The 16,817-nt window shown below is 39.3% G+C and overlaps 3 protein-coding genes across 3 annotated transcripts; 2 read left to right on the top strand and 1 right to left on the bottom strand.

Annotated features, from left to right (window-relative positions):
• The first annotated feature begins 2 nt into the window (after window positions 1-2).
• Window positions 3-1,074, top strand: Use1 (Vesicle transport protein Use1). Its single transcript, XM_088041337.1, has 4 exons — window positions 3-135; window positions 181-329; window positions 376-806; window positions 854-1,074. Exons 2-4 carry the CDS (start codon window positions 181-183, stop codon window positions 889-891), a joined length of 618 nt encoding a protein of 205 aa, XP_087897463.1. The 5' UTR covers window positions 3-135; the 3' UTR covers window positions 892-1,074.
• A 1,986-nt stretch (window positions 1,075-3,060) lies between these two features.
• Grip75 (gamma-tubulin complex component 4) lies at window positions 3,061-8,823 on the bottom strand. Its single transcript, XM_088041297.1, has 8 exons — window positions 8,610-8,823; window positions 8,148-8,566; window positions 7,922-8,102; window positions 4,806-5,105; window positions 4,500-4,758; window positions 4,275-4,452; window positions 3,679-3,886; window positions 3,061-3,631 (listed from the first exon to the last, which is right to left on the bottom strand). The coding sequence occupies exons 1-8, from the start codon at window positions 8,658-8,660 to the stop codon at window positions 3,293-3,295; spliced, it is 1,935 nt and encodes a 644-aa protein (XP_087897423.1). The 5' UTR covers window positions 8,661-8,823; the 3' UTR covers window positions 3,061-3,292.
• A 391-nt stretch (window positions 8,824-9,214) lies between these two features.
• Window positions 9,215-14,735, top strand: Su(var)2-10 (E3 SUMO-protein ligase Su(var)2-10). The gene is made up of 8 exons (XM_088041309.1): window positions 9,215-9,306; window positions 9,424-9,590; window positions 9,641-9,782; window positions 12,500-12,904; window positions 12,954-13,194; window positions 13,245-13,643; window positions 13,792-13,959; window positions 14,012-14,735. Exons 1-8 carry the CDS (start codon window positions 9,280-9,282, stop codon window positions 14,308-14,310), a joined length of 1,848 nt encoding a protein of 615 aa, XP_087897435.1. The 5' UTR covers window positions 9,215-9,279; the 3' UTR covers window positions 14,311-14,735.
• Window positions 14,736-16,817: the final 2,082 nt, after the last annotated feature.

The following is a 16,817-nucleotide window of genomic DNA, read 5'->3' as shown; positions in this document are numbered from 1 at the left end:
ACATCTTTGTTGTGACCTCCGAACTGTCACTGTCACCGTGACGTCTAACCTCGAAATTCGAACTGTCAAATGCGGAAAGAACACGTCAAATTAAGATTGTTCCCAACGTGATGTTCCTGCAAAAGTGACGATAAGGTGAGTATCACTTGTTTGTTTCGCCCCCTTGATCAATTTTCTTAGATGGGGCTGTCGCGCCAAGAAGTCAACCTCCGCCGCTTGTTGGCGAAATGCGAGCTCATGTGCAAGAGCAAGCAGAAGGACGACGAAAGAATGCCAAAGTACGTCAAATCCCTCGAAGATATGTACCAAGAAGTCAAGAAAACGCTAGAGTAAGCACTCATTCTCTTAGAATTGGAACTAATTGGCCCCCTTTAGCCCCAATAACGACTTCCTGGTGACCTACCAACGCCGTATAGCCTCAATTAAATCCGACCTAGGCATGACAACCAGTCGCGAGACTGAGAGTGAGTCGGAGCTCCTCCGCGAAGACCTCCTTGGGTTGAGACACCGAAACCCCCAGACGCTTCCTTCGGACGATTTAGACCAGATTATTGATTACCACCAGAATGTTCAACAGAAAATCACCGAAGACATGTTGATACTCACCAAAAGCTTGAAGGAACAATCGCAGCTGGCCAATAAGATCATTAAGAAAGACACGGAATTGGTGTCGCGGTCTGCACAACTCACCGATGAAAACTACGTGAAATTAAGTAGCGAATCTAATAAATTAGCTGAGCACTCCAAAAGAGCGTGGAAGTGTTGGATGTGGATTATGTTGCTTGTTGTTGTTGTTGTCTTTATAAGTAAGAAGAGTTTTGTTGGTTTTCAGGCGTTAATCACTTTGTTTTAGATATGGTTTTGTTTATGAAGGTTATGAAGAAGAAGTGAGGTTTTTACACTATTTTTTCCAGTGGTGTTATGGTAATATTTATTAACGTTTTTTTGTATCAAGAGCAAAGTCTGAGGTTGTTATGTTTCCGCTTCCCAGGCAGTGGTGAGAAATCGTGCATTAATGGCCCATTACTGCACGATTTCCCAATTCTGCCCACAATAAAGTCCACTTCTACTTTACCGGCACTGTTGTCATTTCCTCACTTTACGCGTTATTCGACAAGTTGAAATCCACTGCACTTTAGTATTTTTGCGTTTGTTTCTTCTTCTGACAAGTAAAAAAGTCTAATTGAGCAGCAAAATGTGTATAAGCGTAACCCAATCTTTCACATCTTCTGGTTTTCAGAAGAAGAAAGTGCAAAATGCGTCACCATTGATTGTTTCTTCCTCAGAAAAGTACCTTTTATCTTGACTTTCTGCGCTTGTTCTCTCCGGACAAACGAAAAAAGGCTGATTGAGCAGCAAAGTGTGTACAAGGGGAACTCAATATTGTAAATCTTCTGATTCTGAGAAGAAGAATGTGCAAAATGAGTCACTATTGATCGTTTCTTCAGAAAAGTAACGTTTATCCTGAATAATCTTTCTTCTCCACTCTTCGGCGAAACGAAATACAAGCGACACTTAATCTTAAACTTCTTCTACTTTTGTTTCCTCTTTTACCAAGCGAAAAACGTCTGATTGAGCAGCAAAATGTGTATAAGCGCTACTCAATCTTGCACATCTCGTTTTCACAAGAAGATAGTGCAAAATGCGACACCATTGATCGTTTCTTCTTTAGAAAAGGACCTTTTGTCCTGAATAATCATCCTTCTACGCTTGTTTCCTCTTCAGACAAACGAAAATACTGATTGAGCAGCAAAATGTGTACAAGTGGAACGCAATCTTACACTTCTTCTTCAGTATTTTCACTTTTTTGCGGTTTCTTGTTCTGGCAAGCGAAAAAAGTCTGAGCAAAAAAATATGTATAAGTGAGGTGTTTACACTATTTTTTCCACTGGTTTGGTTACGTATTATGGTAATATTTATTAACGTTTTGTAACAAGAGCAAAGTCTGAGGTTGTTATAATGTTAAATTCCGCTCCCCCGGCAGTGGTACAAAATCGTGCATTAATACCCCCATTACTGCACGATTTCCCAATTCTGCCCACAATAAAGTCCACTTCTACTTTACCGGCACTGTCATCATTTCCTCAGTTTATCCGTGCACTTCAGTATTTTTAGCTTTTTGCGTTTGTTTCTTCTTCAGGCAAGCGAAAAAAGTGTGATTGAGCAGCAAAATGTGTATAAGCGCAATCCAATCTTGCACATCTTTTCATTTTCAGAAGAGGAATCTGCAAAATGTATCGTCATTGATCGTTTCTTCTTCAGAAAAGTACCTTAGATCCTGAATAATTTCCTTCTGTGCTAGTTTCTTCTTTGGGAAAACGAAAAACGGCTGATTGAGCAGCAAAATGTCTACAGGGGAACTCAATCTTGCACTTCTTTTTCCGTATTTTCACCTTTTTGCTTCTTATGGCAAGATAAAAAGTCTGAGCAGCAAAATGTGTATAAGTGAGGTGTTTACACTATTTTTTCCACTCGTTTGGTTACGTGTTATGATAATATTTATTAAAGCTTCGTATCAAGAGCAAAGTCTGAGCTTGTTATAATGTTAGACTCCGCTCCCCCGGCAGTGGTACAAAATCGTGCATTAATACCTCCATTACTGCATGATTTCCCCATTCTACCCACAATAAAGTCAACTTCTCCTTTACCGGCACTGTCGTCATTTCCTCACTTTACGCGTTATTCGACAAGTTGAAATCCAGTTTATCCGTGCACTTCAGTATTTTTAACTTTTTGCGTTTGTTTCTTCTTCTGACAAGTAAAAAAAGTCTGATTGAGCAACAAAATGTGTACAAGCGCAACGCAATCTTGCACATCTTCTCGTTGTCAGAAGAAGAAAGTGCAAAATGCGACACCATTGATCGTTTCTTCCTCAAAAAAGTACCTTTTATCCAGAATAATCGTCCTTCTGCGCTTGTTTCCTCTTCAGACAAACGAAAATATTGATGGAGCAGCAAAATGTGTACAAGTGGAACTCAATCTTAAACTTCTTCTTCAGTATATTCACTTTTTTATGTGTTTCTTGTTTTGGCAAGCGAAAAAAGTCTGAGCACCAAAATGTATAAGTGAGGTGTTTACACTATTTTTTCCACTGGTTTGGTTACGTGTTATGGTAATATTTATTAAAGTTTCGTATCAAGAGCAAAGTCTGAGGTTGTTATAATGTTAGATTCCGCTCCCACGGCAGTGGTACAAAATCGTGCATTAATACCCCCATTACTGCACGATTTCCCAATTCTGCCCACAATAAAGTCCACTTCTCCTTTACCGGCACTGTCGTCATTTCCCCACTTTACGCGTTATTCGACAAGTTGAAATCCACTTTGCTCTTACTGAAGTACCGATTGAAGTCCAACTGGTGCAGCAACTGAACCAGATGGGGCCCGTTGGCCTTCTCGTGCAACTTCGACAGAATGAAAAGTAGCGACTCGACTATAATATCCGTGCGCTTCTGAAACTCCTCGAACTCGCAAACTTCCGGCTCTGTTAACTCCGCGCCCCAGGTACTCGCGGCCAGACAGAACTTGTCGCACAGCTCCAGGAGGCGGATGATGACATTGTACACCTTGCTTGGGACGTTTTGCACCGCCGGAGTTTGGTGGAGGCGATGCTTGTTCTGGTACGTGTGGCTCTGCAAAATCGTGAAAGACATTGAGGACGCGTCGCATCGCTACTTACATCGTCCGGCGTCAAGACGAAGGTCTTCGCCAGGAGGTTACTAATGAACTCGTGGTGGAGTTTGATTATATCTTCGAACTCGTTGGCGCTCTCTACGGCCTTCAGGAGGAGGGAAAACTGAGCTTCTATCACGTCCACCTGGAGGTAGTACTGCAGGTTGTTAACCAGGAAGATCAAGTGCTGGCGGAGGGTCCACACCCGCCGGTCGCTACAATTCCTTAATTAGATCACCACCACACCACGTTATCAAAAATACAATTTTTAGGCGACTTAAATTGAAAATGGAATTTTTAGCCCTCAAAAGCAAACAGTTTTGGCCGATCTATGGTGGCGCCATCTATCCATAGTTTTGCAAATTACATCAAGATACCGACATTACCCCCAATTTTATAATTATTTGGGTAAAATCAAATCGACAAACTCCTGTAAATTGCAACAAAGACGTGTTGAATTATTGAAAATGAACATGTCTAGCAGTGCTGCTGCAACAACATCAAAAAGCACATCAAACCTAACTCATACAAATTGTGAAACTGCAAATATAACTAAAGAAAATATGAACTTTTCTGAAGTTGACCACACCACGTGGAACTTACATATTCTGTTTCCCCGCCATGTGCGCCTGCCACAGCTTCTGCAGGTGCATCTGCGTCTTCCTTAGCCGCAACAAGTAACAAAACAACTTGTTGTACAGTTCCATCGACTTCGGATGAAAAACGATGTGCAGCGGCCAGTTAATCTCAAAATTGAGCTGAATTTTCGACCAGGGGTTACCTGAAAATCTCAATAGTAAAATAGTGAAAGACAACTCCGGCACTAACTTGTGGTTTCCGACTTGGAGGTGCTGAGCTCGAACCGCAAGTACGTCCGGTCGTTTTCCCCATAAATCTTCCGGGCAGTTTCCAGAAAAATAAAGTTCAAATTGTACGTGTTGTGGTCGAGGGTTGTGCTTCTTATGTGATCCTCCGCCACGGCGATGAACTGGTGGAACAACTCGCCTCTTCCAAGGGCGTAATAGTCTCGGATGAGCTGCAGGTGTTGTCTCAAATTCCCTTCGTTCAACATAACGGACCACAAATACTAGAACGCGAACGTTAAGTTCATTTTGACACTCCTCGCGACTTTACTTTGGTGAGTTTGACCCTGCACTCTTCGATGGTCCTCTGGAACTCCACCTGGTCAAAAGTTTGTTTCTCCAGCGCTTGGACCTTCTTGTAGTACTCGATGTCTTTCCCTTCCCAAACTTCTCGTTGGCATTTGGTCTGGTACTGGTCCTCCATGGACTTCTTCGGGTTATTTCGCACGATCCAGACGATGCGGCCCATGAACAAAATACTTTCGGCTGTGTCCTCTGAGATGAACATGGGCACCATGTTCCAGTTGATGTAGAATTTTCTCACGGGGGCGGGGTGCCGGATTCGGTGCCTCTACAATCAATTTTATTAACCCTTTAAAACCCGAATAAAGTGCAACGATTTTAACCCCAATATCATACAAAGCAGTTTGTCATAATAGCCAAATTTCGCGTTTCGCGAAAAAAATTATTAAAGTTTTCTGCAGAAATGAGTGCGCGCCACTGAGGTCTATTAGGGTGCGTCAGTTCATTGTCAAGTTCAGTTCAGGCCATCAAAAAGTTGGGAACAAAAACGCTAATAAACAAGTGGCAAAGTTATTTATCGGAGTTCCAGTCAGTTTAACTTGTTCAATTTTGGATTATTTTGAGTTAGATTTTTTTTATTCTTTGTCAGTGGTTTTAACCTAAAGTTTTAACTGTTTTCTTTACGAATTAAACTGAATTTGATTGTCTAAAGGAGGACATTTGCACATTTTTCGTAATTATTTCAGGTAACTTTTTCATTATTTCGCGTGCACCCTGTATGTATGTATGTTTTGACATTTTTCTCATGAACTTCAAAAGATGAGAATTTGAAATTTTGGGAACAAGAATAAGCGAATAAAACAAATCGAATGACAATATTCACATATTCGTGACACTTCAGGTTATGCCGGAAGTAGTAGTCAACTTGCTTACTTAAAACGGAACACCCCATATATTATTGCATTTTCCGATTCTACATCCAAATTATGGGTCACTTTATGTACAAAGTGTTTATAAATGTTTCTAGCATCAAGGTGGCTATAAAATTCCTGCCATGCACTATTTTGCTGCATTGTTTTTATAGTGAATATGACTATATTTAATTACATTTAAAAAGTTACTCACGTCAATGACATTTCAGTTACAATTTTTAGTTCAAGTCTTTAATTTTCAAGTTTCAAACCATAATTAGAACAGTTTTTTTCCAAATTAACTATGCTCTATGATGGAGGTTAACTCCAAATGTCAGTTGAAAAATCTAAACCCACATTTGTAATGAGCGGCAAATTTCTTTGACATTTCATAGCCACCCTTGATTCTAGAAACATTTATAATCATCTTGTATAATCTGTTATACAAGGTGTTTATAAATGTTTCTAGCATCAAGGGTGGCGCTGAAATTCTTGCCATGCACTATTTTGCCGCTTTGTTTTCATAGTGAATATAACTATCTTAAAAATTATTTACATTGTTACTTAAGTCAACGAAGTTTCAGTTACAGTTTTGTGTCCAAGTTTTTGATTTTCAGGTTTTAAACCACAACTAGAACTGTTTATTTCTCAAAACTTACTGTGCTCCATGTTTGAGGTTAACTGCAAATGTCAGTTGAAAAATCGCAACCCACATTTGTAATGAGCGGCAAATTTCTTTGACATTTCATAGCCACCCTTGATGCTAGAAACATTTATAAACACCTTGTACTAAAATTGAACCATTTCAGAGATATCTTGATATTTGTAAAAAAAAATTTACAACAGAAGTGAAATTTTCTTTCCGAAATAAGTACTCTACATATAATCAATTTCAAAATCGCCACGTTAATTGGAAAATAAGCACAATTCAAACGTACAATGAAATTTTGCATTAACTTTATGTATTTGACACCTATTTTCTACTAAAAATACAGAAAAAAAGTGTTTTTACTCTTTTGTTTTCAATTTTTTTTAAGCTTGCTTTGGAATGGTGACAATGCAATTTTATGTGGATCTTTTATAAACAAATTTGGTGGTCTAATAGAAATAAAAAAATTTCAAAAATGTTTGGGGAAATATTTTTTTTTGTAATGCAAATTTAATTAATTTTTTTGAAAAATCGAGATATCTCAGAAATGATACAATTTAAATATAGCACGGTATATAAAAAGTGATCTTCAATTTGCATATAGAATTGAAAAGTATTTTCACAAACATTTTTGAGAATTTTTTATTTCTATTAGACCACCAAATTTGTTTATAAAAGATCCACATAAAATTGAATTGTCACCATTCCAAAGCAGGCTTAAAAAACAAATTTATATTTTGCATTAACTTTATGTATTAGACACCTATTTTCTACTAAAAATACGGAAAAAAGAGGTGTTTTTAATGTTTTGTTTTCAATTTTTTTTAAGCATGCTTTGGAATGGTAACAATTCAATTTTATGTGGATCTTTTACAAGGTGTTTATAAACGTTTCTAGCATCAAGCGTGGCTTTGGAATTCCTGTCGTACACTATTTTACCGCTTTGTTTTCATAGTGAATATAACTATCTTGAAAATTATTTATAATGTTACTTACTTCAATGACGTTTTAGTTACGGTTTTGTGCCCAAGTTTTCGATTTTTAGGTTTTCTACCACAACTGGAACAGTTTATTTCTCAAAACTTACTTTGCTTCATGTTTGAGGTTAAATGCAAATGTCAGTTGACAAATCGAAACCCACATTTGCAATGAGCGGCAAATTTCTTTGACATTTCATAGCCACCCTTGATGCTAGAAACATTTATAAACACCTTGTATAATCAAATTTGGTGGTCTAATAGAAATAAAAAATTCTCAAAAATGTTTGTGGAAATATTTTTTTTGTAATGTAAATTTAATTAATTTTTTTGAAAAATCGAGATATTTCAGCAATGATGCAATTTAAATATAGCACGGTATATAAAAAGTGATCTTGAATTTGCATATAGAATTCAAGAATGCAATAAAATATAGGGTGTTCTATTTAAAATAAGCAAGTTGACTGCCACTTCCTGCATTCGATTCGTCTTATCCGTTTACTTTTGTCCCCAAAATTTCAAATTCTTATCATTTGCATTTTCTAGGAAAAATGGCAGAACGTTTACAATAGTTAGGGTTAAAAGAAGGGTGGAAGGAGCTTCTTACAATTCGGTCCACCACTGAGAGGGTGGAAATCTTCTCTTCGATTTGCTCAGGGTACATGAAATCTTCATCAAAGCATTTACCGTCGCAGATAAAAAACTCGTTATGAAGGTCCACCAGGTCCCCATAGATAATCCAGTTACAGAGGTGTCGGTAAAAAATACTATTAAACGAGTGGGTGATCCTAAAACCAACAACAATAAGTGAGCCCCCTTGTCTGCCTCCTTACTTCTCGGCAGCGTTGGCGATACACTCAACCCCACAATAAATATACTTGTGGAGCCGCCCCATTAGGAGACACCCGTGGAGATTATCCTTCTGCAGCACCTCAATCACAGACCTCAACATGTTGAACAAAACCTGGTATTTCTCCAGCGCGCTGAAGATAAACGTGAGAGACAACTGGGGGTTCTGCAAAAGAGCCTCTTCTAAAGCCACGATCTCGTGTCGGTACTCCTCCAAGACATTGAGGACGCCATTCCCGAACGCCTTGAGGTACAACCCGTGCGGTTGGGCCCCATTCTCCGTCTGAACGGAGTTACAGAAGCGGACAATCCAGTGGTAGTTTCCGGCGATCTCCATCATGTCTTGCAACAACTGTTTGTCTCCCGGGTGCAGGAACTCCTGGAGCTCGAACAGGATCGACAACTACAACGGGAGTTAAGTTGGGGGACAACAAGGGGGCACCTACCTCGGACTTGTCGGAGCTGTGCCAGAGCTGCACCAGAGTCTCGTGGAGCATGGCGAGTGAGGTTAGGTCTTACAATCTCTCGGTGGACGTAAAAATAAAGTGGAATGAGTACAATTTGTTAAAAATCAACATTTTGAACGGTTCGAATGACAGATAAACAATTTGAGGAAATGTTGCCAACCGAACGTAAAAATCCCTAGATCGTCATTTGAAATAGGGGCAGTTTGGGAGGGTGTCTCCACGGGAATTTTACCCGTTGTAACGTGACAACAATCGCACGTGTCTTTGAACTTCCCCAATTAACCTAATTATGGAATTTTCTTATTTTAACGAGTGACATTTCGCGGTGTTTGGTTGGTACCGAAACTTCGCGAGTAGCTGTTGGCACCCCTGCATCAATTTGTAGTCCATTTTCCGTGGTGAGAGTTGCTGTGAACTCAATTCGGTTGTTTGTTTGGATTTTTTCCACGCAACGTGAAATCCGCCCCCTTTGTGCCCCCGTGAAGTGGAGGACCCCCATTTCGTCTCACCTCCGAGTTGGAGCAGTTGGCTTTGAAAAGTGACAGTCGACGCCAGTGCACTTGATGTCAACATTTTTGTGTTCTTCACTTGTTTAAATGGTTGAATTGACGCTAAATTTGTTGTTTTCGAACTCGATCAGCGACGGGAAATGTCAGAAAACATAGATGAGTTGCGGGTAAGAAATAATTAATTTGTGCTTTTATCTGTGGTGTTGCTGATCTGGAACATTCTTTGCGTTTTGTGAGCCCCCTTGCGTGTGTCCGTGAGTCCTAACTCTTGTTTTTTGTTTAAGAATATGCTAATTACGTTTCGGGTGTCTGAGCTGCAGATGTTATTGGGTTTTGCTGGCAGAAACAAATCGGGAAGAAAAACTGAGCTACAACAGAGGGCTTTAGAGCTCCTGCGAGTGCGGTCTCACCCCATCCACCAGAAAATCAGAGATCTCTACAAAACCATACAGTGAGACTCGTCGTTCCAGAAGCTTCCTTCTTTAATCACTACATTTCTAGACAAAGTGGGAACTTGAATCAGGTCCCAACCCCCACAGTATCCCCCGGGAATAAAGACTTGAGCATGCCTCAAACGCAAGGAACTGTTCCGAGGACCACAGCGACAGTTCATCCCTACAATATAGACAGTCGACAATTGGCAGTAAGTTGTTTTCACATCTAGATGGCGCTGGGCTTAAAACTCACGACCGCTGAGCGGCTCGAAAGTATCAACGTCAGTTTTCCATGACCGCAAAGCGATCCTTCTGATGTTCAGATGGGAAGTGATGAATGAGCGTGTCAGATCATTTCTGAAGCCTGTGGCTTTCTGTTACGACTTTGGCAGGCCTTCTTGTTCTGATCCCATCCTTTCTGATCAGAAGGATCACTTTTAATCAATCAAATCTAGTGAGCTGACATTGATTGAAATGGGGTCAATGTCAGAACAAAAGAATGCCACACAACGCTGATGCGCGGAATTTACTGCGTCGAGGACAGGGGGCTTTGGATTTTCAAGATTTTATTATTTTTATATTCTTTTTTCTACGATTTATCTACGAAATTAGCTGTCAAATTGTAGTTATTTGAACATTTGATGACAGATTATTTCTAATTTACTTTTTTTACGAATTAAATCAGCCACGCGTGCAATAAAAATGACTATTTAACTTCGATTTACTTTCAGATTATCTTCATAATTTTTGTCAGATTGTCTTTATTTTTTGTCCAATTTGCAAAATCGTCTGGTGTAGGAAACGACACACCCGAAAATTTCAACGCCTCCTTGATTAATATTGAAAGGAAACACCTGTACAAGGTGTTTATAAATGTTTGGAGCATCGAGGGTGGCTCTGGAATAACTGTCATGGACTGTTTTGCATGATTTTGAATATTAAAAATTATTTAAATTTGTCACTTACGTCAACTAAAACTTACTTTGCTTCATGATTGAAGTTATGTACAAAATGTCGATTTAAAAATCTAAACCCCTATTTGTAATGAGCGGCACATTTCTTTGACATATCATAGCCACCCTGATGCTAAAAACGTTAGGCAACGTCAAAGTAGCCGATGTAAAACTTTCTAGCCCAATATCTTCGTTATTTGTAAGAGGATTTTAATAAAATTTAAAATCAACATAATTGAGTACGTGAGGCTTAATTTGGCATTAATTAAACTATTTTAACCTCAAAATATAAATTTTCAGTCGTCTTTTTAATGCACGAATTGATTCAGAATTTTGACTATCGCGTTCAGTATAAAAAGTTACATTTATCTACCAAAAATTGTGGTTTTCTGTTACGACTTTAGCAAGCCTTCTTGTTCTGATCCCATCCTTTCTGATCAGAAGGGTCACTTTTTATTAATCCAATCTAGTGAGCTGAGATTGGTCGAAATGGGGTGAGTGTCAGAACAAAAAAATGCCAAACAACGCTGATGCGTAGAATTTAGTGCATCGAGGACAGGGGGCTTTGAATTTTTAAGATTTTATTATTTTTGTATCAATTTTTCTACGATTTGTCTACGAAACTGGCTGTCAAATTGTATTTAATTTGACATTTGATGACAGATGATTTCTAATTTACTTTTTTAGTAATTAGAAGTGGAGGACAATCGTAGATAAAACGTTGTAGGATACATGTTGACAAAGTGTGTTCATGGCATTATCCTCGTGTTTTAAATCAGCCACTCGTGCAATAAAGAATGACTTTTTAATTTGTATCTTAAAGAACTATTTTTAATTCTTCATTCAGATTTTTTTCATATTTTTCGTCTGATTGTCTTTATTTTTTGTCCAATTTCGAAAATCGTCTGGTGTAAGAAACGACACACCCGCAAATTTCAACGCCGCCTTAGATTAATATTGAAAGGAAACACCTGTACAAGGTGTTTATAAATGTTTGTAGCATCAAGAGTGGCTCTGGAATTACTGTCATGCATTGTTTTGCATGATTTTGAATATTAAAAATTATTTAATGTCACTTACGTCGACTAAAACTAACTGAGGTTAACTACAAAATGTCAGTTGAAAAATCTAAATCCACATTTGTGTAATGTGTAATGAGCGGCACATTTCTTTGACATTTCATAGCCACCCTGATGCTAAAAACTTTAGGCAACGTCAAAGTAGCCCATGTAAAACTTTGTAGCCCAATATCTTCGTTATTTGTGAGCGGATTTTAATAAAATTTAAAATGACGATAACTGAGTACGTAAGGCTTAATTTGACGGTTATTAAACTATTTTAACCTCAAAAATCTAATTTTTAGTTGCCTTTTTAATGCAGAATGTTTACTATCGCGTTCAGTATAAAAAGTTACATTTATTTACCAAAAATTGTGGCTTTCTGTTACGACTTTAGCAAGCCTTCTTGTTCTGATCCCATCCTTTCTGATCACTTTTTATTAATCCAATCTAGTGAGCTGACATTGGTCGAAATGGTGTCAGTGTCAGAACAAAAGAATGCCAAACAACGCTGATGCACAGAATATACTGCATCGAGGACCGAGGGCTTTAGATTTTCATGTCTATTGGTAGCCCTGCTGTGACTTGCCAAGATTTTATTATTTTTATATTAATTTTTCTATGATTAATCTACGACATTTGATGACATGATTTCCAATTAATTTTTTTTACCAAATAGAAGTGGAGGACAATCGTAGATAAAACGTTGTAGAATACACGTTTAAAAACTGTGTTTATGGCATTACCCTCGTGTTTAAACCAGCCACTCGTGGAATAAAGAATGACTTTTTAACTTTTATCTTAGAGAACGATTTTCCTTCAGGTTTTCTTCATATTTTTCGTCAGATTTTCTTGATTTGTTGACATTTCTTCTAGATTTGCTTTAGGATTCTGTCTAATCGCACGCCCTTCCAGAGTCGCCAAGCGTCGATGTACAACCAGAACGTATACAACCCGTACCCGCAATACGCGCAACAGAAATCTCAGCCAGGGGGCGTCCCGGTAAACAACTTCCCCGTGCACCCCGACGTAAAATTCCGCAGACTCCCCTTCTTCGACATCATCTCGGATCTCCTGAAACCGTCGACGCTCGTCCCTCAAAGCAACCAGCGCCTGCAAGAGGCGACTTTTTATTTCCACCTCACCCCCCAGCAAGCGACGGATATTGCGAGTTCGCGCGACATCAGACAGGGGGTCAAATGCGACTACATCAAACAAGTGCAGTTGAGGTTTTGTCTTCTGGAGACGACGTGCGAACAGGATGACTATTTCCCGCCCAATGTTATCGTCAAAGTCAACAACAAGCCGTGCCCTCTACCGGTGAGTTTTTTTGGGGGTTGTTCGGAGGGGTGTTAATTGGAGGTTGCAGAATCCCATTCCGACCAACAAACCGGGGGTTGAACCCAAGCGCCCGCCGCGGCCGGTCAACATCACCCCTATGGTGAAGTTGAGCCCCATTGTCGCCAACATGATCACCGTGCAGTGGGCGCCGGATTACGGGCGCGGATACGCCATCTCTGTGGCTTTAGTGCAGAAATTGACTTCTTCAGATCTGTTGCAACGCCTGAAGGCCAAAGGGGCGAAACATTCCGATCACACCAGAGGCTTAAGTAAGTTGAATTTGCGCGAAAAACCCAAGAGTACTTTGTTTTTCCAACAGTCAAAGAGAAGCTGAAAGAAGACGCGGACTCCGAGATCACCACCACTTGCCTGCGCGTCTCCTTGATCTGTCCTTTGGGGAAGATGCGGATGACCACCCCCTGTCGCGCCATCACCTGCAACCACTTGCAGTGCTTCGACTCCTCGTTGTTCCTTCAAATGAACGAGAGGAAACCCACCTGGTGCTGCCCGGTTTGCGACAAACCGGCGCTGTACGATAATTTAGTCATCGATGGGTATTTCCAAGAGGTGTTAAGCTCGCCGACGTTATCCCCGGATATGAACGAGATTCAGCTGCACAAAGACGGGTCTTGGAGTACCAACATAAACGATAAGAAAGTCGCGAAAAGTGAAAAAGTTCCTATTGATGATTCTATTGAGATAATCGGAGACGACATCGGTGAGTCTGGTGGTGGTAGACAGCAGCGAAAGAAATGAGCTCACCTGTGAACATAGTGCGCATTAACAAATCACAAATTTTTCGCCCATGGGCTCATTTCTTTCAACGCTGCGTGTACCCCCACTACCATACTAATTCCGTTTTGTAGAAGTGGTGAGTTCCGGCACCACCGCGACCTCGTCCACCGACAAGTTCAAAGACGACAAATCCAAAGACAAGATCGTCGATTTGACCTGCTCCGACTCGGACGACGACGAGCCCCTCGCCAAACGGCGCATAATCAACCCGAAGCCCGACTCCACCATCAAATTCTCAGGTGCGTTTCGATCGGCGCGGTAATGGCAGTCATTAATGTACGATTTTCGTAGATACGACTAGCATTTCGTCGAGCAGCAACCAGTCGCGCGTGACCACGACTCCGGGCCCGTCGTCGGTGTCCAGCTCGGGGTACCCGGCGAGTCCGTCCATCATCACCCTGGACAGCCCGTCGCCGCCGCGGTCTCCGCACATCGACCAGCAGAACCACCAGCCGCCGTCGTGCATGCTGGCGAATCAGAACGGGACGGCGAATCCTCCGGCGAACATTTTCAGTCCGGGCTCGATGCCGTTCTTGGATTTGGATAACGAGGCGGCTAGCGCGAATATGAACTACTCAACGGGGTACTAAGCTAGGTTGGGTTTGGTTGATAGGATAGAGTTACGTTACCAAATGTCGCATTGTAAATATCTCATCAAGCGAGTGCATTTGTATTTATTTTAAGTCTTAAAACACTCGTGACGTAAGGTCGGATTTGGCTTGGTTGCTACAGTTTTATGGTAGGTTTCATTAGTGGCAACTGTTTAGAAGACTCTTGCGGGAACGAATTGAGTATTTTTGTAAGGAAGTAGTTTGGATTCTCTAATTACTGTTCAATCATGTTTAAGATTATAATGTACCGTGTTTTCCGTGCGGTGGTTTCACTAGTACAATCTTATTTATATTTTTTTATTGAATTTCTTTCATTGTGTTTCAGTGATGTTTTCTGACTTTTGTATCGTTACGCAGAAATATGGCTCTTTGTCGATATTAAAATATAATAAGTTTCTTATGTACTCTGTTGGTTTTTTTGGTGAGCTGGTGCCGCGTCGTGTTGATTTTTTTTTTGGTGAGCTGGTGCTACGTCATGTTGAATTTTTTTTACAAGGTAAGTAATAACAAATAAACGTCGGTTGCAACATTAAAGTCGTTTTAACACCCGCGTTGACGTTTACCCAAAGCTTATAAATCAGCTGCGAACGCAATTCCAAATTCGTAAATAAAACAGGTCGTTTTTTATATTTTATTTGTCCCGTGCATAATGAGCTCATTACTGCCCTTAATTTGTTTTTTATTTAAATTTTGTGGTACTTAAAATGTGAGTTATCACGAATAAAAAATGGTGGATGCGCCGGTCTCGACACGATTTTCGCACTCGGAACACAATATACAAACTGTTTTTTAGTATTAATCAAAGGTGGCTTTGCATTTTTGCATGTAGGTCTTAGCGAAATCCCGCATTGATTGAAGGGCTGACACATGGGCGTAGAATCAAGTGGGGTCAAGGGGCATAATTTAATTTTTGCGTCGTAAATGAACAGTCAAAACACGCGGGCAACAATAAATTAGGTCATGTTTTATACAATAAAACAAATTTGGCTAATGGCGAATCCAAGGTAACTGTCATCAATGACAGTGTCAAATTTACTTTTCATTGTTGATTTGACGGATTGTAACGAAGTTTTAGCCGTTTTTGCAGTTTAAAACAAACTTTTCGATAACTTTTATCCTGCGAAAATCCATTCTTTTTTCAATTTGCGCAAAATCGTCTGCTGTAAGAAACGACGCCCAAAAATGTCAACGCCGCCTTTGACTAAAATTGTAACATCTAAGGTGGCTCTGGAAATCACAGTTTTGCCGTTTTGTTTTCATAGTGACTAGTGACCATACCTATACTATATTTCAGAATTGTTGACATCTGTGTAAAACGCCTCTAACAATGTGAACGACTTTTATCATTTTGGTTCTAAAACTGTCAATGTAACATTTTGAGGTTATGAAGTAAATTACTTTTTTAAGCTAATGGATTGATATTTTAATCAGATTCTGAATCTACCATCATAACACAGATTTCTTCTGCTTCAGATTTCAGTTCCTCTTCAGAATCTGATGAATCAGGTTATAAGTTGACGTGACACACATTACATACACATAGGGATAAATATAAATCTAAAAACACTAAATACGCTTATATTAGAAGATTCTGCCAACATAAATTTGAATTTCCAAGGCACACTCAGATGTCAATAATTCTGAAATATAGTATATGTTAAAAAGTATTTAATAAGTCACTTACGTCATTGACGTTTCTGTTACAATTTGTGTTCAATTTTTTGATTTTCAGGTTTGAAACCACAACTAGAACAGTTTTTTTTCAAATCTAACTTTGGTCCATGATTGAGGTTAACTACAAATGTCACTTGATGAATCTAAACCCACATTTGTAATGAGCGGCACATTTTTTTGACATTTCATAGCCACCTTGATACTAGAAACTTGGGGCAAAGTCAAGGTAGCCCATGTAAAACTTTCGAGCCCAATATCTTCGTTATTTGTGACCGGATTTTAATGAAATTTAAAATGAAGATTGTAGAATACGTGAAGCTTAATTTGACTTAATTAAACTATTTTAACCTCAAAAATTCAATTTTTGGTCGCCGTTTTAATGCATGAATTGATTCAGAAATTTTACTATCGCGTTCAGAATAAAAAGTTACATTTATCTACGAAAAATTGGGTGAATATTTGTTTCCGTTTAAGAGACATCGTCGAATTTCTTCTTAAAAATAATGATTTTCTTGAAACGATCTAGTAATCTAATATCTTTGAAAAAAACAAAAAACTTTGTTTTTGTGCACCCCTGCAGATCCTACATTTTAACAAATTTGAATTTTTACACATTCTAACGGTCTTTGTGTCAATTACTTGCAATAATTTCCAAAAAATCGTAAAAACAAATCATAATAGAGCTGGAATTGGCCTTTATAAGTTAAAATTAATCATAATAAAACTATAACCTCAAATGAGAAACGTCAAACTTGACAGACTTAAATAAACGTCAGGGATGTCCAAAATTGTCGTTAATTTCATAGCCGAAG

Source organism: Gnatocerus cornutus, chromosome 1, assembly GCF_029298725.1.
Source record: "Gnatocerus cornutus isolate USDA-ARS CGAHR chromosome 1, icGnaCorn1.1, whole genome shotgun sequence".
In the NCBI taxonomy this organism is placed as follows: Eukaryota; Metazoa; Arthropoda; class Insecta; order Coleoptera; family Tenebrionidae; genus Gnatocerus; species Gnatocerus cornutus.
Note: the sequence above shows the minus strand (reverse complement) of the source record. Positions and strands in the feature narration are given on the sequence as shown.